This window comes from Prinia subflava, chromosome 16, assembly GCF_021018805.1.
Source record: "Prinia subflava isolate CZ2003 ecotype Zambia chromosome 16, Cam_Psub_1.2, whole genome shotgun sequence".
Classification (NCBI taxonomy): domain Eukaryota; kingdom Metazoa; phylum Chordata; class Aves; order Passeriformes; family Cisticolidae; genus Prinia; species Prinia subflava.
The window spans coordinates 1,256,165-1,281,544 of record NC_086262.1 but is presented as its reverse complement, the minus strand read 5'-3'; the positions used below and the strand labels follow the sequence as shown (position 1 = coordinate 1,281,544).

Genomic DNA, 25,380 nt, shown 5'->3' with positions numbered 1-25,380 from the left:
GTAATGATCCTCTAATGCAGGCATATTTCAAAGGCAGGCAATGCAGTACTGTGGGGTTTAATTAAATTTTGTTTTTCAAGTAAGCATCAATAGACAGACAATAACAAATGGTGGACAATATGCATATTGAACAAAGTCTCTTCATTTGCCTTTTCAAGACTGGGGAAGTGAAAATGTATAGCCCTTAAAATGGACTTGGCCTGCTCACAACTGCTGCTTTAGTGTAGTTAACTCACTTCAGGAGGAGTTTTTTTCTTCTTACTCTGCCTTAATTAATTTTCTTGCTCTCTTCCTGCCCAAAAAATAAACTGTTACACTGTGGAAAATTTCCAGCAGCAGCCATGGGTGATCTAAGTGCTTCTGCAAGTTCTGGACGTAGTTTTGAACACTGTGTTGGTACCCAGTGTGTGATGGCTCCTCCAGATGGACCCTCCTGAGGGTGACAGAACAGAAGGGCTGGGTGTGAGGTTCCTGTCTCTGGGAACTGGACATGGCATGTGCCAGCCTTGGAAAGGGAGGGGAAAATGGTGCTGCTGCCATGGTTGTACTTAAATCAGCAATCAGCAAGTGGCTCTGGAGTGCATTTTGTTCCTTTTCTCCCAGCAAGCGTGGGGTAATCAAGTACAGAGTGTATGTGGGGAAGCTCGGGAAGAGTTCCACGCCAGCAGGAGGCTTCTGGGAACCATCCTAGTAGTCACAGCGTGGCACTTGGACACGTGTTCTTGCGTGAAGAAATTTGTCAGTGGTGCTGTAATTGGGCTCCTTTGTTCACATTTGAGGGACAGGGTGAAATGGAGTGGCTGAGGCAGATTTGGTTTTCTCCAGGGGTCTGGAGAATTTACCATTGTTGAGGAACAGAACCAGAGTTTGCTGAGGAACCTGATTGGAGTGTGACTCCCTCTGCACTCCAGCCCTTTGATTCTCTCTGAAATCTCCCAAAGGCAGAGGGCTGATAAAAGCGTGAATTTTTCAGAGCAAGAGTCTCCATTCAGAGATGTGAGTTCAAGCCATGTCCTGGGTTGATGCCTACAGCTTTGCCTGCTTAACCTGTCTTCAGAGGCTGGGGGTAAGGGCTGTGCCTGGAACTGGCCCTGCTTTCCAGCACTGAGCTGGGCTGGATGACAGTCCAGAGAGCTGTTGGCTGGAAACTGGAGTATGCAAAGGCCAGGAGTCCGTGGGAACCTGACTCCTGATGTCTGCGCAGCTGTAAGTGCTGAAAAGCATCACTGTGAATGACAGACTGCAGGCTGTAACCTCCTCCTCCTCCTCCCCGGGATCTTGCTCTAACACTTCCCTCGTTCCAGGCACAGCCTGTGTTTGCTCCTTGCTGGAAGCAGCGCCGTGAATCCTGTGCAGCTCTCCTGGTGCCTGGGCTGGCTGAGTGTTGTGTTCTGAGCTGGGTGAGAGTCTCCTGGAACAATGGGTGGCGTCCTGTGCTCTGTGCCTGTCCCTGTGGCTGGAGAGGAGTCCTGGTACAGATAAAAGGGGTCTAAATACAACTTGTCATCAGGCACTGGATGCTCTTCAAATAAACTGGAAAAGCCCCACACAGCTGAGGTTTGTACTGGCCCTGCCAATGCCAGGGGAATGCCCCGTGCCTGATTCCTTGTTCTTCCCTGGTTCCTTGCTTTAGGCTGCCAGATTAGCCATTTGCTCACTTCTTTTTGTTGATAGGCAGTGTCGAGGTTCTGTTGCTGGGGTTTGGGGCAGGAGGTTGCTTTCTGGTGACTTGAAGCAACATCTCCAGCTTCTCCTGTCCTTCCCTTGCATCTCCTGCCTTTTTCCCCATGGCTGCTCTCACTTTGCCATAAACTAATCTCTGTCCAGCCAGGAACCTCAGGCCTCTTGCAGGCTCACTTTTATGGGACCATTATCCATCATGGTACATCCTTGGAACATCTGGGCCAGCGGCTGAGCCCTGGGCTGAGGGATGTGCCCTCTGTGCAGACCGGGGAGTGCTTGAGCCTGGTCTTCACAGGAGCAGGTGAGTGATTTGAGGTCCTCACAGTACTGCTGGCATGATTTCTTCTTGCAGAAATGGCCACAGCAGTTTTAGGGGTTTGTTCTGCCCAGCAGGATCGCAGATAAGGACATGCCTGGGCCCTGTGCTTTAGTGGTTCTTGCAGGACTGTGCAGCAAATGGGACCTGTGAGGGGCCTCAACACAAGGGCACAAGCCCAATGCATGGGAAGCTGCAATGGTGCTTGGGAATTAACAAAAAAAAAGTCTTTAGGACGATTTAAAAGCAAAAATTAGTAATCTGTAATTCAGTTTTGAGGGAATTCTGGTAGCAGGAGAACATGTGCTGGCTGGGAGGGAAGAAGCACTTGCTCAGACAAGTGATAATCCATTGCAGCCTGTTCCAGACACTTGACAGATATCTGCCTTCCTCAGGCCTCCCTGGGATGAGCAAGATGCTGTGCCACTGGATGAGGAATGTGGAGTTTTCAGACTACGCAGAGTGATAATTTAAACACCAAATCCTCATTCCTAATGGGAACTGCTGGTGGCTGCCTGGCATGGGGGTGCTGCACGGGAGCTGATGTCTCACACAAGAAGTGTGCTGGGCTCCACGAGCACTTGGGGCTGACACCGGCCAGCTCGCTTTCTTGGATTTCTCCTTTGGAGCTTGGCAGCCGTCTGCTTCAGGGAGCACAGTGGCCTCATAAGAGTTTATTTGATCTGACACATGACAAATTGTTTCTGCTGGCGGCTACTTGAGGCGCAGTCTGTTCGCTGGCAGCCGCGGCTCTGCGGGCGCTGGGAAGTGGAGGAAGGCAGGCCTGCCTCCTCCTCTTAGGAAACATCAGCACAGGGAGCGTGGCTTTGACCCCTCTGCCATCCCAGCCTCCCTTCTGCTGGCTGGTAATGGTGCTGTTGGCACGGATTATTGATGATGTTTGTGTGCTGGGTGTGTCTGCAGGTGCTGGTTGTGGTTCCCGTGGTGTTGGCTGCGGGGCAGAGGAGAACCTGTGTTCTGGAACCAGACCCAATTGCCATTAAAACGCTTTGTTAAGTTCCTTTTTTTAGGACACCCTTTTAGCTCTGCAATGAGGAGCAGAATATTACATTCCTCAGCAGAATAAAAAGTACCTGTCCCCTGGGAGATAGTGTAAATACATTTTATCTGTTCTATTACCTGCAGTTTTCAGAATATATCCCCTAAGCATTTTAATCTTGCTTTCCAGAGTTGTCTCAGAGTGAGGAATTGCTCCTATTTGCAACTTTGGGAATGATTACTCGTTCATTAATTTCTTCCCTTTCCTGCTGTCCATCTATTATTGCTTCCAAGAGAAAAAAACCCTCTCTGTAAATCTCTGTCCAAACAGGGCTGAGTGCCTGATTAGACAGAGAGTTATGTGCGCTGGGAACGCGTTCCTGGGAGCTCATCCTGGAGCCGTGGCTGGAGCCCCGGGTGCTGCTGTTCAGTGCCCTTTGGCACGCAGAGCCCACCAGGTGATGCCTTTTCCTTGGTCTTAAAATTAAGAGCCAGACATGGTTAGGGGATAAAGGGTTTTATCTCAGTATTTATTTATGATCTTTATGGTGGAACACTTTGCCAAGGTGGAATGTGCCGGCATGCACACACACGGTAGGTCACATACACAATTTTATAGACCTTGCAAATTAGTATATTTAACAAAGATGCCTCAGTGAGAGGCTTGAATGAAGAGCGTGATATCTTCCTATTTCAAAGTATTCCTCTCTGGGTGGGCTTCATTTTAGTTTAGAGGATGTATTTTAGAGGGAACCTTGGTTTCTCAAGATAGCATAGGGCTTTCCAGCCTCCATCTGCAGGGCCTTTAGGATGTTTGGTTTTCTGGCCTAACAGAATGCCAGGTTTATGCTAAGTTATCAGACTTAAGGTGTTACAAATATGCGTGTTAAGGGCACTGAGAATACATAAAAGGTAAAAAAAATCATCATGGCATCACAGGTGCCCGGGCTGGCTCCCTGCTCCTTGCCCTGGGATGAACAAGCCCAGCAGGCAGCACATGCCAGGGCAGCTGGGCACACCCGGAGCACACCCAGAGCACACCCGGAGCACACCCGGAGCACACCCGGAGCACACCCGGAGCACACCTGGAGCATGGTGGCGAGGCAGGGGCTGGAGGCCAGGGCAGGTCCAGCACCCAAGCAGGGCTTTGCTCCTGCTGTGCTTTGCCTCCAGTGCCGGGGCTGTTACGAAACAGGAACGAGATGGGACAATGCAGAGCAGTTCCTGCTGTCACGCTTTTGTCCAGCAGCTAAAAGCTGGTTCAGAGGGTTTTGTGGAAGCCTTGTTTGCTTTGGTCTTTTTTTGCTCTTTCTTTAAGTACAGACTTAAAAGATCTGGAGACTGGAGGCCACTGTAATTATTATTCCTTCCTGAATAGCACAATAAATGTACCGTTTGTTCCATAAATGACAGGGTCCTTGCCTCAGAAAACATATGCAGCCTGTTTCACTGCTGCTCCCTTTGACATGTGAGGAACTGCCCTGCCTGCCTCTGGGTGCGTGGAGATCTCTCACTCCCTCATTGGGGTCAGAGCCAAAACTTGTCTTGACATGTGACGTGTGTGGTCACTGAAGTCACTGTGGAGGCTGTCACTGAAACAGCCTGGACTCACAGAGCAGCTTCATTTAGCTGGCAGCTGATGGGGGAGCTCTGCAAAATAGCTGGGGATAAAATCTGTGTGCAGGAGGGGACAGCTGAGGTCTGTGGCCATCGTGGCAGAAGCTCAGACATGTAGAGACATGGTCTGGCAGAGCTGTGGTGGATGTGCCATGTCCTCATCTGCCGTGGCACCTCTGAGATGCACAGGCAGCTGCTCAGGACTTTCTGGTGTCCGACAGCAGAGAGGAAGGTGCTGCAGGTGCATCTTTGATCAGAGCTGAGGGTGTGTGTGGGAACAGCCTGCAGCTCACTCTGACAGCAGATTTTGAGCTCTTGGCTTTGCCAATCACCTTACAGCAAACACCAAGACATGGAGAGTGAAAGTCCCTGTGTCCTTTGGCTGCTGCTTGGGTGTTTGCAGAGCCAGCAGGTGCAGTGACTGCCAGGACTGTCAAAGGAAGAACCCCCTGTGGACCAGTGCTGCTCAACTATTGACATATGCCAGTCCAAATGGCTCTTCATAGGGTGTCTCACCAAAAGGATTTTCCTTTTGAGTGTCTGGATCTTTTGCTGTTTGTTTGAACTCCAGATGAGAAACAGTGCATTGACTGGAAGGTACTGAGGTTACAAATAGAGCAATGTCCCTTGGAAGAATAAATTGGGAGGAAACCCACTCAGTTCTGGTCACATCTCTGTTCTCCTCCTTCCTCAGTGCAGATTTTCGAGTGCTGTGGCTGAGGGGCAGCACAGCTCTGAGGGGCAGGGAGCCTGGTCATGGAGCCCAGGAGGGAGGACTGGTGGACTGGGAGCTTTGCTCCCTCTTTAATTCTCTCTCCATGAGCCAGTTCAGATATCCACGGGCAGCAGAGTGTTCCTGAGGCAGAGCCCGGCGCGGGGGCTGCCGTGGTTCCAGCGGCACGCGCAGGGTCCCGCCGCGGCGCAGGCATTCACAGGAAAGCTGTTTCATAACCTCTGCTGGGATTCACGAGACGTTCAGAGACAGGTTCTCCACTTAGTCAACCTTTTATAAGGATTTAAGGCTGAGGAGCTCTTTGAAGCACTGACGCAGCTTGTTCTGCCATGACAAGGTGGAGATGAACGCTGGCGTGACTTCCATTCCCCAAGGAAATTGCTCCACGGATCACAAGCTGTGGCTCTGCTGCTGTTTGAAGAGACCAGAGGAATCGCAGATCCAGGCACTCGGGGCCACATCAAAGCCTTCCCCTCTGAAGCTGAGGTGCTGGGGAGCACCAGCTCCATGTCCTGCATGTTTGGGCAGCAGAAGGAAAGAAGGTCCCTGAACCAGGACTCGCTCGGGGGATCAAAGCTTTGCTTAGCAGAGGCTGACGAGGCAAAAAGCCAGGATGGCAGCAGGAAGGACACAAATCCTACAGAAGATCTGGGCCATCTGATAACAGACCTCCAGAGAGGAGGGAGACCTTCTGCTCTGCTGGAGGAGCGGGGCCAACATCTCCCCCCGAGGAGGCAGACCTGCAGTGTCCTGGGATTGACTGGAGCCATTCCGTTGTGCCTGAGGGATTGTTTAATTAAAAAGAATGCTGCACCATCACATTTCAACTTTTTTCTCCATACATTGCTGCAAGTAACATCTAAAATAGCTCTAAAAGGCAACACACCATTCCCCAAAGTAAGGGTGGCAGAAGAAGAACAGGAGAGGGAAGGAATTATGTTCTCTTTCAGCTCTCTGTGTCTGTGCATTTGCTTCTGCATTTGGAGCCCGTGGGGCTCATTTTAATTTAAATTTCTTTAGGAAATACCCTGCCAAACAAATGCTGCCTGCAGTGGCTGGCTGTTCAGGTTTGGCTTTGTCCTGGGGAAGTTTTGATGGTTGGGGAGCAAGAGTTGCTTTTCGGTCTTGGTGGGAAATGCCTGGATAGAGGAATGGCAACCACCACGAGAGTCACTTCTGGATGATGGGACTGGCGGTCTCTTGGCTCTCCCTTCGTGCTCGTTCCGATCCCAGAGCTTATTTAATTGCTTAACAAAGGCATCTTCTGCAACTATTGTGAAAGGACCAGTGCAGGGAGGAAAAAAAGCAAACTTGCATCAAGCCTTTCATCCAAGCTGAGGAAGATACTGCTGCTGACCTCACTGGGAGCAGCCTTGGTTGTAAGCGTGGTGTCCGTGTTGGGAATGGAGCGGCTGAGCCCCAGTGTGGGGATTGATGTGTCTGGATGGATGCAGGGACTGGGGACAAAGCCAGGACTGGTCCTGAGGGAACCTGTGTGGCAGCAGGTTGTGTTCTCCCCCCAGAGAGCTCCTTATTCCCCTTCAGGGGAGGGTTTGAGATTGGCTTGTTAGGGGTTTATTCCAGGTTTTGGTGCGAGTCTGGCAGCTTCTGAGTGGGCTTGACCCATGAGGTGGATCCCAGTGGCTTCTGCCTTTTCAGCTGGGAGCTTGCCACAAAACTAGAAGCCTGTGGAGCTGAGCCAGGGGTGGACATGCAGCCAGGCATCCCATGCAATCAATCCACGGGCTGCTCTGCCATGTTATTCCTGGCCGCATGTCCAGAGCACCCAGCAGGTGAGCCCCACATTTGCTGCCCGTGTGCCACCCTGCTCCCTGCTGCTCCCTGTCCCCCAGGTTGTCATGGGGAGTCAGAGCTGTCACCACCACCTGGAACTCTGTGGAGAGGTGAGAAAATGCATTTTTCATAAAGCTCACAGCTCATGGTTCCTGGCGGAGCAATAGGGCAGCTGGAGGAGTCCTTTGTGTGCCCACTGTTGGGGCACCTCTGTGCCAGGTGCTCTGCAGGGAGTGGCAGGGGGTTCCTTGGCTTGGCAATCCCCTTGGGGAGCCTCCAGGCTGAGCTGGGATGGGCAGGGAAGGTCCTGGCTGGGACAGGCTGAGATAGAGCCGTGGGGAAGGATGTGCTGGGCAGGCAGTGTGGTGTGGGTGCTGCTGTGGGAGTCATGTGCTGGATCCATCACTGCTGGATTTCTGTAACACTGAGCACGAATTTTGCATGGTTTCTTAACCTCTTAATTGAGTTTCTTTATAGGGAAGCTGGCATCTGACAGGGGAAGGAGATTCTTATTCCCTGTGAGAGCCACGGGTGAACAGCAGGAACTTGGAAAATACAGAAAGCTATTTCCAGAGAGGCTGGAAACAAGCCAGTTAAATCTTTGGCAATTTGTGGGCATGGCTGCAGTGGGACATCAGGGTTCTCTGGGACCTTGTTAGTGCAGCATGTGCTTTCTTTCCTGTTAGATTCTCCAAACTTGGGAAAGCAGAGGGGATAAAAACAAGCTGAATGCTGGCAGACTCCTGGGATAGTGCGAGGCAAGGTGTCACCTTGCAAATAGGAACTGATGGAAAGGATAGATCTGAGTGGGGGCAGAAAATATCATTTATGGTATGTGCTGTGCATGGGAAATTGCAGCAAGGAGTGGCAGAAGGGAATGGGTACGGGCAGGACGAGAGGTGTTTTCAGCTGGGGTTTGGGGTGGTGGGGAGGTGAGGAGGAAGGGGAAAGCTGAGGTGGCTGAGGTCAGGCAGCGTGACAGCTTTCAGAAAGATGTTTGTCCTCAAGGTCCCTTTGCATCTCTCATCTCCAGGCAAGTCCTAAAGCCCTAAATTGGTGCAAATCAGCACCAGCACTCTGGTGTGGGCTCAAAGGTCCCCGCCAACCCCAGAGCTCTGAGAAGCGAGAGTGTCATGTGGTGTGCAGGCAGTGCAGAGCCCTGCGAGAGCAACTGCCAGAAATTCAGATAGATGCACTGCTTATAAATAATAAATGATAAATTCAGCCTCTGATCTCTGAGGCACGCTCTGCTTCTGCACACTCCATGCTGGCAGAGAAGATCCCTCATCCTGGACTCAGCGGTCTCTCTCTGGTGTGGAGGGTCTGAGGGATGCTGGGGAGGCAGCTGCTGGAGCTGGGGTCGTGCAGAGCCACGGTGGAGCGTGGCCCCTTCTGCCACCAGCGCTAATGAGTGTGGCCCCTTGTGCCACGGCTGCTAACAAGCATGGGGAGAGCGAGGGCAGCCTTGCTCAGGCTTCAAACCACCCAAGCACTAAGCTGTGCTCCTGCCCTCTGGAGAGCAGCATTTTGTGTGAATGCAGCTTGCTGAATGAATTAATTAAGTCAATTTAAATGATAGACTAAGCGATGCTTAGTGTTAAACTGCCCGAGTTGTATAAACAGCAGGGTCAGGGTCGCTGTGGCCGGGTAGAAGGGGCAATTCTGGCTTTATCCAAGTGATGCACAACAACCCTCTCCTCTGCTCTTGGGGGAGCTGTGGCAGTGCTGGTGAAGCTGCTGGAGCCAAGAGCTGCCCCCACCGTGCCCGGGCACTGCTGGGCTGTCTCCTGCTGCTGGATACATCCCTGTCCTGCTCCTGGCACCTGGCAGTGCTGTCGGAGCTGTGTTGGGTGGTGTCATGGACAAGCTGCTGCTCCAGGGGCTGATGTGAGCTGATGGCTGCACAGGTAGCCTGGAGGGGTTATTAATATTTATTGTTATTATTTGTTAGCAGCGGTTACAAAGGTTGCATGAGTGCTGGGTAGATGCCAAGCTCAGTAAACATGTGTTTGTGCCATGGTTATCCTGCCCCTCCCACCCTGTGCCCGTGTCACAATTCCTTCCTGTGGGCTGGTTCCAGTTTGGAGGGGGGCTTCTGCTGCAGGTGAGAACAGGACCTGTCTGTGCTCAGGCTGGGCCCAGCCAGCCCAGTTTATTCCTGCCAGCCTCAAAGTGCAGCTTCCTTGCTGTGGGGGCTCTCCGTAGGCAGCAAGAAGGTGTTCCCACAACTTTTCCCTCTGTGTAGGAGTGTTTTTAACACACCAGAGCAGAGTCCTAGTAGGAGTAAATGATGAGAAGCAAGCAAGAAGAATAAATGTTTTTCTAAAGCATTTCATAAGCCATGGATGGAATGGTCTGTGTGGCAGCTACATCCTCTCCAGTGAGGTCCTGGAGGTGTGTAGAGGGTGCTTGCAAACAACTGCTGCTCCCTGGGCTGTCTCACCTGTGTGGGGCTTCGTGCCCAGGTGGGACCCTCTGGCAGGGCATGGGGCTTTCACTGGAGTGGGCTCCTGTGTGGGGCTGGGGATACCCCCTGGAGCCACAGGGGTGCTTTCCTGAGGACAGGATGCCTGGAGGAACAGAACTGCTGAGATCATCCTGGGCATTGCCCTCAGTGTGTGCAGGTTGTCCTGCTTGAAAGCACAGGATTGTGCAGACCCAGCTAGTGACTGGGGAAGGCCATTAGTCTGTGGCCTCTCAAAAATTCTCTCTTTACAGCTGTTTCCTCTCCTCAGCACAGGCTGAATTTCAGCTCCAAACCTCTTCTTTCTCCTGTTGGTGTAGCTGTACAGTCGCTGAGCAGGAGGGACAGCTGGCCACAGGGTGCTCCCAGGTGTCTGTAGCATACCAGCAAACATGAGTGCTCCTCACAGACCTGGGGACCCTCTCACTCAGAGGAGGAAAATTGCAGGTCGGGTCAGCTAAATTTCCTTTTCTTTCTCCATGGCACTGCTCTTCCCTTAGCCTGTCACGCTGGGCTCGGCCGTGGATGCCGCCCATTAAAAGGACATTGTGTGTGAAGGGGATGTCAGCTCGCTGTGAGTGCACTCTGTGTCCTGAGAGCCTCTCCAGTCCCACAGGCCCTGTGCAGGGCGGGCTGGGGATCACTCCCTCAGCTGCTGTTGCCCAGGAAACTTCCCCTTCAGCCAAGAGGCTGCGAGTGCCAGCAGGTCTTTGTGCCATGGTTCTGCTTGGGCCGTGTTCCTCCAGGTTTTCCATCTCTGCCCTGCACTCAGGGAGGGAGCTGTCAGTGGTTTTTGCTGGGAGGTGCAGGATGTGCTGCTGGTGCTCCCAGTGCCACCAGGCGAGGGGCGGCTGGGCAGAAACCTGGCCTGAGTCACTGCATCTGCAGGCAGTTTTGTGAGCCTGCAATGCCGATCCTGCCCTTCAGGTCATCCCTAGATGGAAACAAGGATTAGCTTATTGTTATTGTTTATTCTTAGAGATAATTAGCATTTTTGTATCAGCCCTGGTGTGGCAGCAGGACCAGGACAGTGCCAGTCCCCTGTGTTGGCACTGCTGAGGGACCTCCAATCTTGTGTCCAATTCTGAGCTTTCATGGCAAGAGAAACAGGGAGGGGCTGGAATGTGTCCAGGGAAGGAATGGAGCTGAGGAAGGGACTGGAGAGTCAGTGCTGTGAGGAGCAGCTGGGAAAGGGACTCAGCCTGGAGAAAAGGAGGCTCAAGGGGTAGCCAGGTTGGAGTTGGGCTCTTTTCCCACTGAACAAGGAACAAGACAAGAGGAAATGGCCTACAAGCTATGCCAAGGCAGGGTCAGGTCAGACATCAGCAGGAATTTCTCCATGGAAAGGGTGGTCAGGGGCTGTCCAGGGAGGTTTGGAGTGCCCACCCCTGGAGGTGTCCAAGGAACACCTGGAGGTGGCACTGAGTGCTCTGGGCTGGTGACAAGGTGGGGATGGGGCACAGCTTGGACTCCATGGTCTTGGAAGTCTCTTCCAACCTCAGTGATTCTGCTTCCAGCTGGCTGCAAAGCCAGAGGGTGATGACGGGGCTGAGGAGCTCTGGGATATCTGTGTGCTCTCCTGGAGCAGCAGATCAGAATTCAGATGAGGCTCCAGGCAGATTTGTTGGAGTGGCACAGGACAGGCAGCGTGGGCTCTGTGCTGGGACACGAAAGCACAGAGCACTGCCAGCAGCAGAGGCATTAATGGAATGTGCTCCTCTCGCTGGCTCCCTTTGAGCTGTCACCTGTGACTGCAGGAGCTGCGTTCCTGGGGCTGTGCAGCTCCCTCGTGCAGCTCTGCAACCAGCAAATGTCCCTGCTAATGGGGAGCACAGCTCCGCGCTCTTGTTCTGCTGCCGCTGGCACAGATGGGGATTTCTGGAGCTGTGGAGCAGAACCTCTCAGCCAGCAACATCTCCTCCTCTGACAGGAGGATTACTGCCAGCAGCGGAAACTTCTCGGAGTCTGACCCTTAGCTCTTTCCCTGGTACCTGATTTTGTTTGACAGAAAAGGATTATTAAGAAAAAAATCAGCCCCTCCACTTCGCACAAGGGGAATTCGTGGCTGTCCTAGTCCAGCTTTGCTGCTGCCTGGCTGCTGTACCCAGCTGCTGCTGGATCCCCAAAGATGCCCTCAAATCCAAGCAAACATTCTCTGTGCAGGTGGGGTCACCATGACCACCCTTTCTGCTCTGCAGGCTGCAAGGGCCGTTTCTGTAAATCCACTGTGTCCACAGAACATTCCGTGTGGAAATCCTCTCTGCCTCTGCGTGCGCCTGTCTGTGAGGAGATGTCAGCCTGTGCAGGCTGCTCTCCAGGAGCTCCAGAGCTCCGTGTTGCACATGTTGGCTCCTCCTGCCTACCTGGGACCGAAGCAAAGTGCTAATTGTTGTGCAGATGTCATCTGCCAGGCAGGCAGGAGGCTGGAGGCTTGAAAGAGGCTGTGCTGTCATTTGCTACCAGCCTCCTCGGTACACGTGAGCTCTATTTTTATTGGGAGTGTGCGTTTGCTTTCAGCCACTGCTTTGTTGAATTTCTTTTTATTTTTTTGTTCTTTTTATTTCCAGGCTTGCAGATAAAGTTTGAGGGATACATCTATTTTTCATTATTCCAGTTTTGCTGCTTGTTTTATAACTGAAAAAAACCTCAACCAAACCCCAAAACCTGTTCCCAGTGTAAAAAGCAGCAGTTTGTTCTGAGATGAGAGGGAATTGTGTGTTGTGGTCAGCCTGGACTGAGGTCATGGCTGTGGCACAGTCCAGAAGGGCACAAAGATCAAGATCTTCTGGGAGCAGAAGGAGTTTGAGCCTGTGCAGTGAGCTCTGGGTGTGCCAGCTCACGAGCCTGGGTGTTGGTTGTAACCTGGTTTTGCTTGGCCATGTCCCAGGAGAGAGATGGAGGCTCTGGCCCCATGCTGGCTTATGAAAATAGGGAGCTTTTCTTCTACTCTAGCTGTGATTTAATAAGAGCTTGTGGGTCCTTGAGGTGGTTCTCTGACCCTTTAGGAAAGAGGAGACTGAAGGAGGAAATGGGAGGTGATGCTTTCCTGCACTGTGCGAGTTAAGCAGGGGAGTTCAATTGCTCAGGGATGCTGTGAGTGTCAGAAATCCAGATCTGTTCCAAACCAATCAATGAGAAAAATCCAGTTGACGTGGTAGATGTAGTTTATAGGTAGAGGCTGCTGTTCAGGAAGATCCTGGCTCAGGAGTTTTTGGAAGATGCAGAAGTACATCAGATGTACTGTTACCTCTGTTCCCTGCTCTGTCCCTCTCCTGTCCACCACTGACCAGTGGGATGTGGTGGGTTGCTTTTTCTTTTTCTGGCAAAAACCAAGCAGGGAGAGGAAGAAGTAACAAAGTGGAGTGGGGATACAAGGATACCTGTGAAAGGGTGGAAGGAGAGGAGGCTTCCCCCCATGTCCCTGAAGGCTTCTGGGCAGGGGCTCTCTGGTGGCAGGAGCTGGTGTTGGGTGCTGCTGTGAGCAGTTTTTCTGCTTTGTGGGACACAAAGTGCTTGCTTCAAGGAGGGAAGACTGCTACCTGATGTGCCATCCTGATGGACAGCAAAGCAAGATATTTCGGACTGTGTGCAGGGGAGGAAATTCTTTAAAACCTGTATAGGAGTAGGAGCAGACTTGATGGAGGGATGAGTAATGAAGGAGTGTTTGAACGGAACTAATCAGTCCCATCTTCTTTCAAAAGACCTCATTTAGTTTAATTTAGCAGCGTGTAAATTTAGAGCCAATCAAAGGAAATACTTGTGCAGCCTGTGTGCTGGCAGGCTGCTGCACTCCCTACCCCAGCAGCGAGCTGAAGGCTGTAGGTGGATCCCGAGCCGCGCATGGCGAGGCAGCGGGGGCACGCGTGTGCGTGCTCACACTCCGGGGTGGGCACACCAGCTCTGTGCCCGGGCACTGGCACCCACCACAGCACAACTCTTCCTTTGCCCCCTCTTTTGTTCAGCAGGAGCTCTGTGGTCAGTCAGGGGGGCTCTGTGCCATGGCTCTGCTCCCCTGTGAGCGTGGTCAGAGCCAGCTCCTGGCCCCACGGCTCGGGTGAGCCGCTGCTGTGAGCAGCAGGGAAAGCCTTGTGCTGTAGGCACCACCAAGTAAACCTTGCTGACCTCTGCAAAATGTTGTTTTCCTCAAGAAAAACCTGCATATGGATTAGATAAACCCCTGATCCTTGGACAGCTGGTCGTTTAGTTTAATTTGAATTAACGCCGCAACTTCTGTGCTTAAAATGAGGCATAAAAAGCCATCATGGGATTGCACTGCTTTTTATTTTTCCCTCTAGTTGTCATCCATGGCACTGACACGGTGATTTTAAACAAGTCTTGCAGGTCTCCTCATGTTTTCCAGGAGAGGTATTATCCCCTGTGGGGTCAGTATAAGGTGCTTGGCATTGCCTGCCACAAACCCCATTAGCAGTGAGCCCAGCAGCCCCCCACGAGCCCTGTGTGCTCACACCTTGAGGTGTTGAGCTTCCTGCCATGTCACACCCCTGATCCCTTGCTGTGTTGCACAGTGTTGTGTAAAGAGTTCTGAAACCTGTGAAAATGGAAAAAAAATACTGTTGGATTTGTTCTGCTTTGCATTTCAGGCTGGTGGCAATGCCTCGCTGGGCCGGGCTCCTCTCCAGCAGTGCCAGAGTCAGCCTGCTGCTGCTGCTGGGTTCTGTGCTCTTCTCCTGCTCCAGCCTGAGTGACACAGTGCCTGTAAGTTTTGGCTGCTCCAGCTTGATTTCAAATTGATAAAACATGGATGCTTTTTGCCTTTAAGGAAATGCCCGTTGTTCTTTAGGAAACCTCTTTCTCCTGCTTGAATTATGAAAACAAACCAAAAAGGGTTCTGCTGATTTCTGTGTAAATGAGGAATGGCTTGTGTGGTGCTGCCCGTTCTTGCTAGAAATGCTAATGAAAATGGAGTATTGCAAAGCAACTGTGGCCAGGCAGTGACAGCAACACTTAAATGAACCAAGTCACATCCTTTTATCCTTACTGAGCATTTAAACCCCAGCACTTTTCCTGGGCAGAGCCGGTAAACATCAGCTGTCTCCATTATGTGTGTGAACAGATCCAGCACTGGGAGGCCTGGTGGTAAATTTACAATAGCCTGTATCACTAACTCCCTCTTGGATAATCACAGAGCCGTGGAAATCAGCTAAATAATAATGGCCCCACTCACTCCTTTTTAGTCCTGTTGAGTCTTGGCTCAGAAAATGTTAACATTGATTTTCATCTGCAGAACCTGGGCTTTTATGGCTGTGATTGTTCCTGAGCTTTAACCATTTGTTATTATTTGAACAATTCCAAGCCCCTGATGCACTCAGCAAAAGCAGGAGTTAAGATCTGGTTTCTTGTGCATTTCTGAAATTGCAGTCCCTTTCCACAGCTGAAATAAAAACATTCTATAGGTTTGTCAGCTACCTTTGTGTGTTACCACAATCATGGAATTGTGGAATTGTTTAGGTTGGGAGAGACCTTTATGATCACTGAGTACAACCTTTAATCCAGCACTGCCAAGACCACCACCAAGCCATGTCCTCGAGTGCCACATCCACACTGCCGTTGCTACTGTGCATGTTTTGCTCAGGTTGACATTTCTGCTGCTCAGAAAGACTCTTCTAGGCTGGAAATGGATATTTATATGCAGAGCATCCAAATTCTGACAGAAAATGTGCATGCATTTTTTTTCCCAAAGAGTGGAAGAACTGAAGGCAGAATGTGTCCCAGAATTTCCAGTTAACCCCTGAATTTACTTATATTTTCCCCTGTGAAAACATCCTAAGGATTAATATCCAAACACTTCACGAAGTGAGCTGTAACTCTATTCTAATTGCCAACAATTAGGACTAATCATTCCCTGTAGGGTGGTTATCTCAAATTCTTCAGTGGTGATTGAATTGGTGATCTCAGAAGCTGAAAATATTACCTTCAGCAGACAAAGAGTTGTGGGGATGATGAGTCTGGCCCAGTTTATCTGTCCCTGTTGGAACCAGAACAGCCCTGACCCAGGAGTCAATGCCTGGTGTGAGAGTACAGATCATTACTGTGCGCTCTCCAGAGTTTTATGTGACTCCTACCACCTCCCTAGGGAGGCTTTCCACTGAACAGCAAGGTTTCCCTCACAGCAAGGATTTTTTCCCCTGCTGTTCTCTCCTATTCTTCCCTTGGTGTAACCACTGGCTGCTCTCCCACACCTCTGCCAGCCTCGTGCTGCACTTGCCATGGAGGTGGTGATTAAATCCCTGCCTCATTGTTTTAAAAGACTTGGAGAACACTGGGAGCAGGTGGAGAAGAGGATCCTCACATTTGTATCATGTGGGCAACTCAGTGTGTTTTTTCCCGTGTCCTATTTTGGAAATAGCTGAACTATTTTAGCTGAAATCGTCTTCAAGCCTGAAGTAAGTGCATTTAAGGAAAAAAGAAAAGGAAAAAAAAAAAAGGAAAAAAACCCACCCCACCCCAAAAAAAAAAACCCAAGAAAAAACCCCAAAAACCAACAAAAAAAAACCCCTACCAAAAAAAAACCAAAAAAAAAAACCCAAACCAACCAACAAGCCTTGAGGCATTCCACTCGTGTGGAAAATTTCAGCTGAAAAAGTTAAAAGTTTGACATATTTTTAGGCAAGGGAAAATGGGGTCTTACAACGTTACACAACCCTAATAATAGCCAGCACTCCTGCCTCTGACTGAAATACAGGTGAGGCTCTGTGAGAGCTGGTTTGAAACCTGCAACCTGCTCTGGAATAGGAAATAAGCTGCATTGCTTTGTTCAGCACAAATGTCATGCTAGTTATGCATGTTTAACCTTTAATATACTTTAAATCTAAATTTAACCATGTGGAAAGAATCTCGGATGTCAAAAAAAAAAAAAAAATCTGCTGGCGAGGGAAAAAATTTTGTATTCTCAGCCAGCACTAAATTACCCAGATGCAATTGCTAATGAGCTGAATCTCTTCTCTCCAAAAGGAGTTTGCCCTTACAAAAATAGAAGAGAGCGACATAAAAGATGACAGTGGGAAGGAGCCAGTGACAGAGGATGACGCTGATCCTGAAGACCTGGAAGTGTTTTACCCCACGGATCAGTGGCAAACCCTGCGTCCAGGTAACTGTGCTGGCTAATTATAGCCTCCCTCTGGAACCACCTGCCAGCACTGACAGGAGCCCTGCAGACTCCAATACCTGTTTTTTCCCATGACAATGTGAGCTTTTGCTGTGTTCACATCACAAGAAGGACTCGGTGACCCAGTGCAGGGACCGGAGGCCGTGGGCAAAGTCCCGATGAGGGGAGCGGTTGCTCCAGGGCTTTCAGGTCACTGGAGCAGGAGGAGTGGGCTGCCAGCCCCCTTGTGGGTGGGGGGCTGTCTCTGTCACTGGCTCCACAGCCCTTTCTCTCTTCATTTGTCAAGGGCCAGGTTTTATAACATTTGTTGGCATGTGGATTCCCAGGTCTGCTGTGCTCTGGTGTGGAGCTGCTCGGTGGCAAACTGATTACGAGCTGTCACTGGAGCACTGCACAGCTTTTTAACAATGGGTTTTCTGTTCCTTGGCTGTTTGAAAGCTGGCTTTTATTCCCATCTGTGCAAGCCACAAAAAATCTCTTCCCTTTCTTTGGGTTGGTGTCTTTCATTAGATGTGCCTGGGACTCTGTGGTGAGAGGAGCCCAGCAGAGCAGCTTGGCCTCCGTGTGCTGGGAAGGCTCTGGAGGGGCTAAACCCATTCATACACACACAGATGCACATGTGCATACATATTTCAACAATTAGCCTGTCTCTGGGGTCCTGAGCGAGCTGTTTAATCCACTTGTGCTTTGGTGTCCTCATGTATATGCAGGTGTAATACCTTCCCACCTCACAAGGGTGAACTAAGTAGTAATTAATTTTTATAAAGTGCTCTGAATTTAAGAGCTTTATCCTGTGCTCGGTATTATCATTGAATGAATAAGTATGGGTTCCATTTGTCTTGAAATTTCTGCCGGATATAGCAGAATGACTTTTCCAAATGTAAATCTTTGTATAACATAAATGGCTACAAAAGCCCCTGCATGCCACAAAGCCGCAGTATATACTTATATTCCATTTCTGTACCATTATGTATGGAAGGCGTGTGGTGTCCCTGCTCATTATTCAGCCTGGCAGATCCCCACCAGCTTTGTTGGAGCAGAACATGTACATACTTGCAATCATTAGAAACCTCATTGCAGGGTTTGTTCACAAGCACCTTCTCCACCGCTCGGGTGCCTTATTCCGCTTCAGTTTTGTAGTTATTCCATGTTGGGCACATGCAGTGAAGGGCTTGTGGAAGTGGGGAGCTTGTCAGTATTCGCAGAGGAGAGTAATTTTGGTTACTCTTGTAAAGACTTAAATAATGTCCTGCCTCATGCTCTGACAGCTACAGATCTCAGCACTGGGGACACGGCACAAAGAGGAACCTGCCTTGGTCTCCTGCTGCCAGCCTGGGTTTCTGTCTCCTGGGGATTCCTCTGGAGTGAAATCTCTGTGAGGATTTGCACTCACACCTTCAGCACATGTTGCCAAGGCTGGGGACCCTGCTGCCAGCATGAGCCCATCCCTGTAGCCTCTGGCCCCGAGGCGTTCCCAATGTGAGCACAGCTCTGTGCTGGGCAGGGAGCTGGCCTGGCACGAGGGGAGCTGTGCTGTGGCTGCGCAAGGATGCACCTTCAGCCCTGCAGCAGAGCCACAAACCTTGGCAGTGTCTCATCCACTGGATCTGCATCGTGCCATGTTTCCCATGTGGTTGCACTCAGTGGCAGCCAAGCAGAACCTGGCTGGGCTGGGCTCAGGAGTTTGCCTTCTGCTGCCCATCTCTTCAGGGCACCCCCACTCCCTCTCCTGTTGTATCCCTGCAGCAAACTGAGCCAGTCTCTCTGGGGGAAGCAAATGTTTTAATTTAAAATCTGGATCTACAGTTCTGAACACTGGGAGGGAGCTTGGAGCTGCGTTTCCCCCATCTCACTCCTGTTTCAACTTGTTCCTGTTCTGAGCTCACGCAGGATTTTTGTGCTTCTCTACAATGGTGCAGCAGCTCATCTTTTATAGATGTATTTCCAGTTTTCCTCTGAGTTTCTAGTTCCCCGTTGCTAATTGCATCAATCCATGTTTCCACCGAGACTGCAGCAGTGTCATCAACCTGTAACCTGTCAAATCTCCCCCCAAATTCGATTGTTATTGTACCTGTAACGCTTTGGGCACTTGTTCCTCGCTGTCTACAGTGTGAGCTGGATTTTGATCAAGTGCTTCCTTGCACTTTGAGCACACTTCAAGCTGCTGGAGGTAGCTGGATGCAAACACAGAGAGACAGTTGCCCTAAGAGCTGTGCCGCCTGTAATCTGGAAGCAAGACCAGTTGTCTCTTCTGCCAGGCAGCTGGAGCTGACGGCTCTGGAAAGGCTGGTGAAACTTCCCAAAGCCCTTTAACACTTCGTTAGGCATTGCTTCTTTCTCAGTTGGCACTAAATAATGCACCAGGTGCAGGGCTCAGGCTGAAGGGAGATGTGTGCCTTTGGAAAGGCTTCCAGCACCTCTGCTGTTGGACTTCTTGGCATCGTCTGTGGGGCTTTTCCTTCTGTCCGTGGTGGAGTCCACAGGAACCTGCAGGACTTTTGGGGTTTAGTGAGTGGGACTGCAGCGTCCTCTGAATGAAGGTTCACACCCCTGCTCAGGCTCCTCATGGACAGGTGACTGTTCCACTGCAGACACAGATTTTATTTGAAGTTGTGCTTCCTCTGCTGTCTTTTTCCTTTCAGAATATATGTTCTTTGGGTAATAGTACCCTTGGGAGCTGGAACCTCTTTTTACTTTTGTTATTTGAGCACCAAACATACCAATATTTTGTTTTGCATTCCTGATGATGATTGGAAGTTGGATTGCTCTGACCATCTAGTTGTATCACTGAGCAGCAGATTTTCCACCCAGCATGAGGGTGGGAAATTTTCCACCCTGCAGTGGCTCCTCTGGAAAGACTTTCCTGTGAAGATCCAGAAAAATTATATAAGAGGGCAGGGGTTTAATTGGGAAAGGAAGAGGGAGTTAATCACACCCCCAGCAGTGATGAGTGGAGAGCTGGGGCTGCACAGGGCCTCTGCTCTGCCCATCCCCATGGCAGCAGCACTTTGCTGCTCCCTGATGTGGCACAAACCCTCTGGCAGGTTTTCCAGCTGACAGTTGGGAGTTAATGAGTCCAGTTTCCAATCCAGATGGACAAGTGAGAACCTCCTCTGCCCAAAATATCAAAATATTTACAGACTGCTCTGCAGACAGGCAGCAGTGGGGCAGGGAGGCTGCCTCTGCTGCAGAGCAGCTCCCTGCAAACTGGAGGGATGGAGCAGAGCCTGGCACTGTGACTGGCACAGTGCAGTGTGGATCTCTCTGGGGTTTGGATGGATGTCTCAGGGCAGAGCAGGGAGCTTGGCTGGCCTGCACCTTCAGCTGTGGTTAAAGCTCTGCCTTGCAGAGCTGAACCTGCAGTGACTCCCCAGTGTTTGTGCTGCCCAGAGTCATTTTCTGAAGTGCCCGATTATGTCACAGTTAAAAACCACGGAGCCATAGCTGCTGCTGCTGATCAGGCTGCCAGAGTGAAGCTGATGTGAACATGCTGTTGGTGCTGCTTCTGCAAAGATGAAACCATCTTATGTTCAGTAGGGAGCCAGTGATACATTGCTTGGCATTTAAATATCCATGGCTTCAGCTCCCAAGGATCCTCAGGCTATCTTTGCTGCTCCTACTTGTCACGGGTCTTCTCCCGTCTCATTTGCTGCTCAAACAAGGTTTTACACCTGTGGAAACACAGTTCTCAAGGCAGCCACGTTTGGGAGGTGTTTTCAGAGGCTGCTTAGAAGGCCTTGCTATGGAAAGAACAGGACTGAGGATGGGGAATAACTCGGTCCAATTTCATTGCCAGTCTGTCTTCAGCAGAGTTTGGTGGCCAAATGAGCCAGCACTGCTTTGAGCTGAGAAGAGCTTCTTAAAGCTGGGGGAAGAAGGAGGCAGCAGGGATGACTTTGGCTCAGGAGTCCTGGGCCAGGCCTGTCCCACAGCCCATGGTGTGAGGTGGTGGCTGCTGAGGTCCCCTTACACCTTATCTGTGGGTACCTCGCTCCTGCTGCTCACTGGGATGTCCTGATGTCCTGAGCTGCAGCAGCTCTTGCTAATTGCTTTGCTGAATTAATCACTGTCCAAACCATTGGCTTCTCACTGACCTGGACCTAACTCAGACAGCAGTGGGCATGTCTCTGAAATATTTATGGCAGCACGGTCAAGAGAGGGCTGTGAAATACAGAGTGAAACCAGCAGGGTATGCTCGTTTTTGCAAAGTTTGACGTGTCTAATCCAGGAAATAGGAGCCTCATCAGATCAGCACAAATTTGCATATAGAGGGAAGGCAAATGGAATTTTAAAAACCTCATCTATACTAGATGAAATGCTTCTTCCTGGGTTTCTTTATAAAATGACTTGTTAGTGATGTGCAGCGGGGAGAAATCATGACTCTGGAGTTGTGGATCTTGTCTGGCCAGCAACAGGAGAGCTGGAGGATGATTCCAGCAGGTTGGAAAGGCCAGGCTGAACCTGAGAGCAAATGTTCAGTGCCTGGAAGCTGTTATGGCCCTTGGAGCTCTCCCTCTGCTTGTTTTCAATCTGACCTCTTGCATAGGAGGCTTTCCATCTCCTAGATCTATCTTGTGCCTGTCCTTTTTATTGCCAGCTGCCTTCACGGGCTCCCCTCTCAGCTTCCTACCCTCGTGGGCTTTCCTTTGCCTCTCACCTTCCCATCTCAGGATGCACAGTGTCCCCAGCACTGGCTAATCCCAAGCCCTTGGCAGAAGTGCCAGGGCTGAAGCTGCAGGTGCTGCTCCTGCCTTGGCTGTGGGGCAGTGCCAGGCAGATGTGGCACACCAAGCCCATCCTCCATGCCCTGGTCCTGGTCTGGGTTGGAGGGATAGTGGTGTTTGCCTGCCTGCTGTTGGTGAAAGGACAGGATTGGGGCTCAGGAGATGCTGGGACAGTGAGCACACAGGTGGTTCCCAGCCCCCTGCTCCAGGATGGAGTGTTTGAGGGATGCCAGCTCTGGACAGGGAGACACAGCACAAGTGTCCCTCCCTGCAGCTTGGTTTCAGCATTTCTGTAATGAATTGGGAGCCAGTTTTTGCCCCCCAAATGCAGGTAAAACTTCTCTCCTGTCATTTCCAGAAGTGGCAGTGTCCTGGCAGCACTGGTGTGGTGAGAAAAAGCCCTACATGTGCTGCTTTGATTGCTCAGATTTAGGAGCAAAGAGGACCTGAGGTTTTTGGTGATCCAGGTCAGTCCTGTCCCTTCCTGGCCGTGATGTTGCTGGTTTCATTAAACAAACTGCTTACAAGTCTTTTGCAGTGATGCTCCTTCTGCCAAAAACTAACTGTGCTTCTGAGCAGCCAGAATAAAAGCTTGCAGCTTTTCTAAACACAGCCATGGGCTAGGCTGTGGGGCACTGCCAAAACAGGGGTGCAGTGCTGTGTTTTCATGAGCCAAGCCATGACTCCTGCTAGTGGTTTGTGGAATTCTGAGCCCTGCAGGCTGTTCCAGGTGATCTGGAGGGGTTGTAAACCAGGGGATGAGGTGCTGAGAGTCAAGCAGTGGTTTTAGTGCAACAGGAGGAGGTTAAGCTGCAGCTTTCAGAACCATTTCAAGCTTCACTTTATGAAGCTCAGGCTGGTGGTGGTGTAGTAGCAGTAGACATCAGCAGTGGGAATCATTCCCATGGTTAAATTTACATTGTTTGGTGGGGGAAAAGTGCTTTGAAAGAAGAGAGACTGTTTCCCAGAGAAGACATCTCTCATTCCTTTCTTTTATCTCCTCCCTGCCAAGGCAGGGATGCTGTGAGCATGTGAGCTGCTGAGAGGTGCTTAAATGTGTGCTGGGTGATGAGGAATATCTTGCTCTGGTTTTTATGTGCAAGCAGGCAGTATTTTCTGCAATAACTCTAATAACCTTCGCGTGGCTGTTTAGAAGGATGAACCTCATTAAAGAAGAGGTATTTAATAACAGGCCTATTTTTATCTCTGTCTTTATCTAACAGTCTGCACATTTATTTCAAGCTTGTAACACTGCTTTGGAAGAAAAATGTTTTCCCTCCTGTAAAATGTTTTGGCAGTGCCTCCAGCCTCGGTTGTCTTGAATTTCCAGTTTGGCTATCATCCCTCCTCCTCCAAAGCCAGCAAGCCACACCGGGCCCACAGCTCCAACATTTTCTTTGGGTATTATGGGAATGTGGTTTCAAAATGTGGGACTTGGGTCGCAGGGTCACTGAAACAGTTCTGAAGGTTTGATCAAACATAATCACAGCAACTCCCTCAGGCTTCAAATGTGTGATCTTGTGTGGGACAAGCATTGCAGGCATTGCAGTGCTTGCTGCAGGATGTGATTGACCACACGCTCTGGGAGAGGCTGGCAGCTCTAGGGGTCAGGCATTTCTGCAGGGAAGTTTTTTTTCCTCTATTTGTCAACTGTATTCTATAATTTCATAAATTAAACCCCTGACCTATAGCTATTTTGCAGACATTGTGTTTTCAGCCCACTCTCCTGTATTTGCTGTCATTTGCTGGTGATGATGGAGGCAGCCCCAGCCCTGAGGGGATGCACCATCTTTCCAGCTCCTTCCGCATCCATCCCTTTGGCATTGCTGGCTCTTTATTCGGACCCTGCCTTGACTGAAGGTTTGCTGGAGCTGAAGTGCCTGAGCCTGTGGCCAGGATGACTATTCCTGAGCCCTTTTCCTAGGATACATGTGGCCATATGCTCCAGGAGCTGCTGGATTTGGCCCCTGGGATGTGTGTGTCAGTTGTTACAAAAGAACTTGGCTCTAGGGGCTAACCCCTGGTTTTCCTGGCCCTTCAGTCTGGATCATGCACATCCCTAAACCACAGTTTTGCAGCATTATCTTTTCCCATAATTAGGGAGTATTTTCCATGGTCTTGCTGAGGCCCTTCCTCCCTGCAGTTTCCCCCATGGGCTAAGGCCTGACTTACTGAAATTTCCACAGAACTGATTCTAGGTGGGCAAGGACACAGTCAGAGGGTTTTCAGGCAGTCAGCACAGTCAGTGGGCTCCTGTGAGAAATATTTCACTTGCTCCTTCACAGTTCTTGCCTGCAAATTGTGCTCTTGCTCAGATGGGGCTCCAGCTTTTTTTTTTTTCATTTTTCTTTCCTAAGTTATTTAATTTTCCATACATTTATTTATAGGGTCACACAAGCTACAGGTGTGCTTTTTCCACAGCTCCTTCCAGAGCCTGTGCTATGCCTGCTCCATTCTGGTGTAAAAGCACCTTGCTCCTCAGAGGAAAACTTTAGAATATCCATCCAGCTGTCTTGACTGAGCAAGGCATTTTCTCTGAACCCTGCCCTCTGTTCATTTCAGAACCTGCAGGGAATTTGGGACATAAATTAAAAAGCTATTTGATGTTCCTTCAGGTCTAGAAGCTGGTTTTGCATTTGTTCTTACTTAACGCACACTGAGACAAATGGCTCTGCTTCCTTTAGCATCCTGAGGAAGCTTCCGAGTTAAAAAATAAATATGGCTCTGTTTATCCAGCCCTGCTTTACCAGCAAAAGCTGGGGAAAGAAATGTAATCTCCTTGGGTCTGTCCTGATGTTTTGTAGAACTGATTCCCATTTATTGGAAGAACTCTTCCACGCTAGATTTACGTTTAATTTTTTATTATGTGTTTGCATTTTGGAAGGAGAAAGAGTGGTGGTGTTGGAAATTCTAATGAGGGACAACATTTCTGATTCAAAAGATCCGTCTTCAGTCCAGAGATTCCTTTTCCTCTCTCCTGATTTTTCTGCCTGTACCTTAAAAGTGCAGGAAGTTTTCCTTGGGTCATTCACTTGCAACAGGATGTTATCTGAATACAGAATTAATGTATGCAGGCTGTCACTTGGAATTGCTGCTGGAGAGCTCCCAGGGTTGCAGAGTCCTTCAAGTGGCAATAACAGCAATGTGCCAGTGATCCTGCAAAGCCAGAGGAGGAACATGGAGCTGCAAGTCTCTCCCATCACTGCGGGGTGTGAATAAATAGATCTAATCAACAATTTACATGTTAGCCTCGGACCAGGTGTTATTTTTAGGATGTGTCATTCAGCCCAAGCGAAACCTCTGCGCTTGAGGCTGGTGGTGTTTCTAAAAGCACCTCTAAGTGATCACTGAGGCTGGATTTTAAGCTGCATTTACATTTTGATAGAATCTGCTGCTTTTCTTATCTGAAACAAAGTCACCTGATCTTCATTAATTACCCTATCATTTCACCTGCTAACCGGGGTGCTACTAATTACAGTTATCTCCCTGTTCTTCACCAGATAGTACACAAAAAATTGTTATCCCTGGCTGTATCTGGATTAACTGGAGCTGTAAGGAGGTGGCACATGGTGATGGGTTTTGCAGGTGGAGTGAAGGTATTTATAGATGGTCTGAGAGAAAGCTGGAGGAGTGGCTGCTGTCCCCTTGGCTGTGCTGTCATTCCAAGACACCTCCACGGCAAAACATACAGAAAACACCGTTTAAACTTAGAAAAATCTGGTTACTGCAGGGTAACTGGAGCAGGCCAGCTCCACAAGAGTGGTGGTGGAGTCCTGGGATGTCCCAGACCCTCCTGATCACAGGTTTAGGGCTGCAGGTGACACTGCAGGAGCAGGGGTTGATCCCAGAGGTGTTTCCAGCCTCAGCTATCAGGGACTGTCTGGCAGTGCCTTTTTTAAGACAGAAGATCTCATGGTGGAGCCC

The 25,380-nt window shown here is 50.1% G+C and overlaps 1 protein-coding gene across 1 annotated transcript in view; it reads left to right on the top strand.

The window, feature by feature from the left end:
* SIL1 (SIL1 nucleotide exchange factor) overlaps positions 1 to 25,380 on the top strand; it is a 94,372-nt gene that overhangs the window by 7,639 nt on the left and 61,353 nt on the right. The window contains exons 2-3 of the mRNA XM_063413778.1: positions 14,208 to 14,322; positions 16,579 to 16,714. Of these exons, the coding sequence (XP_063269848.1) occupies positions 14,218 to 14,322; positions 16,579 to 16,714 (241 nt within the window). The 5' untranslated portion in view covers positions 14,208 to 14,217. The remainder of the gene's footprint in view (positions 1 to 14,207; positions 14,323 to 16,578; positions 16,715 to 25,380) is intronic.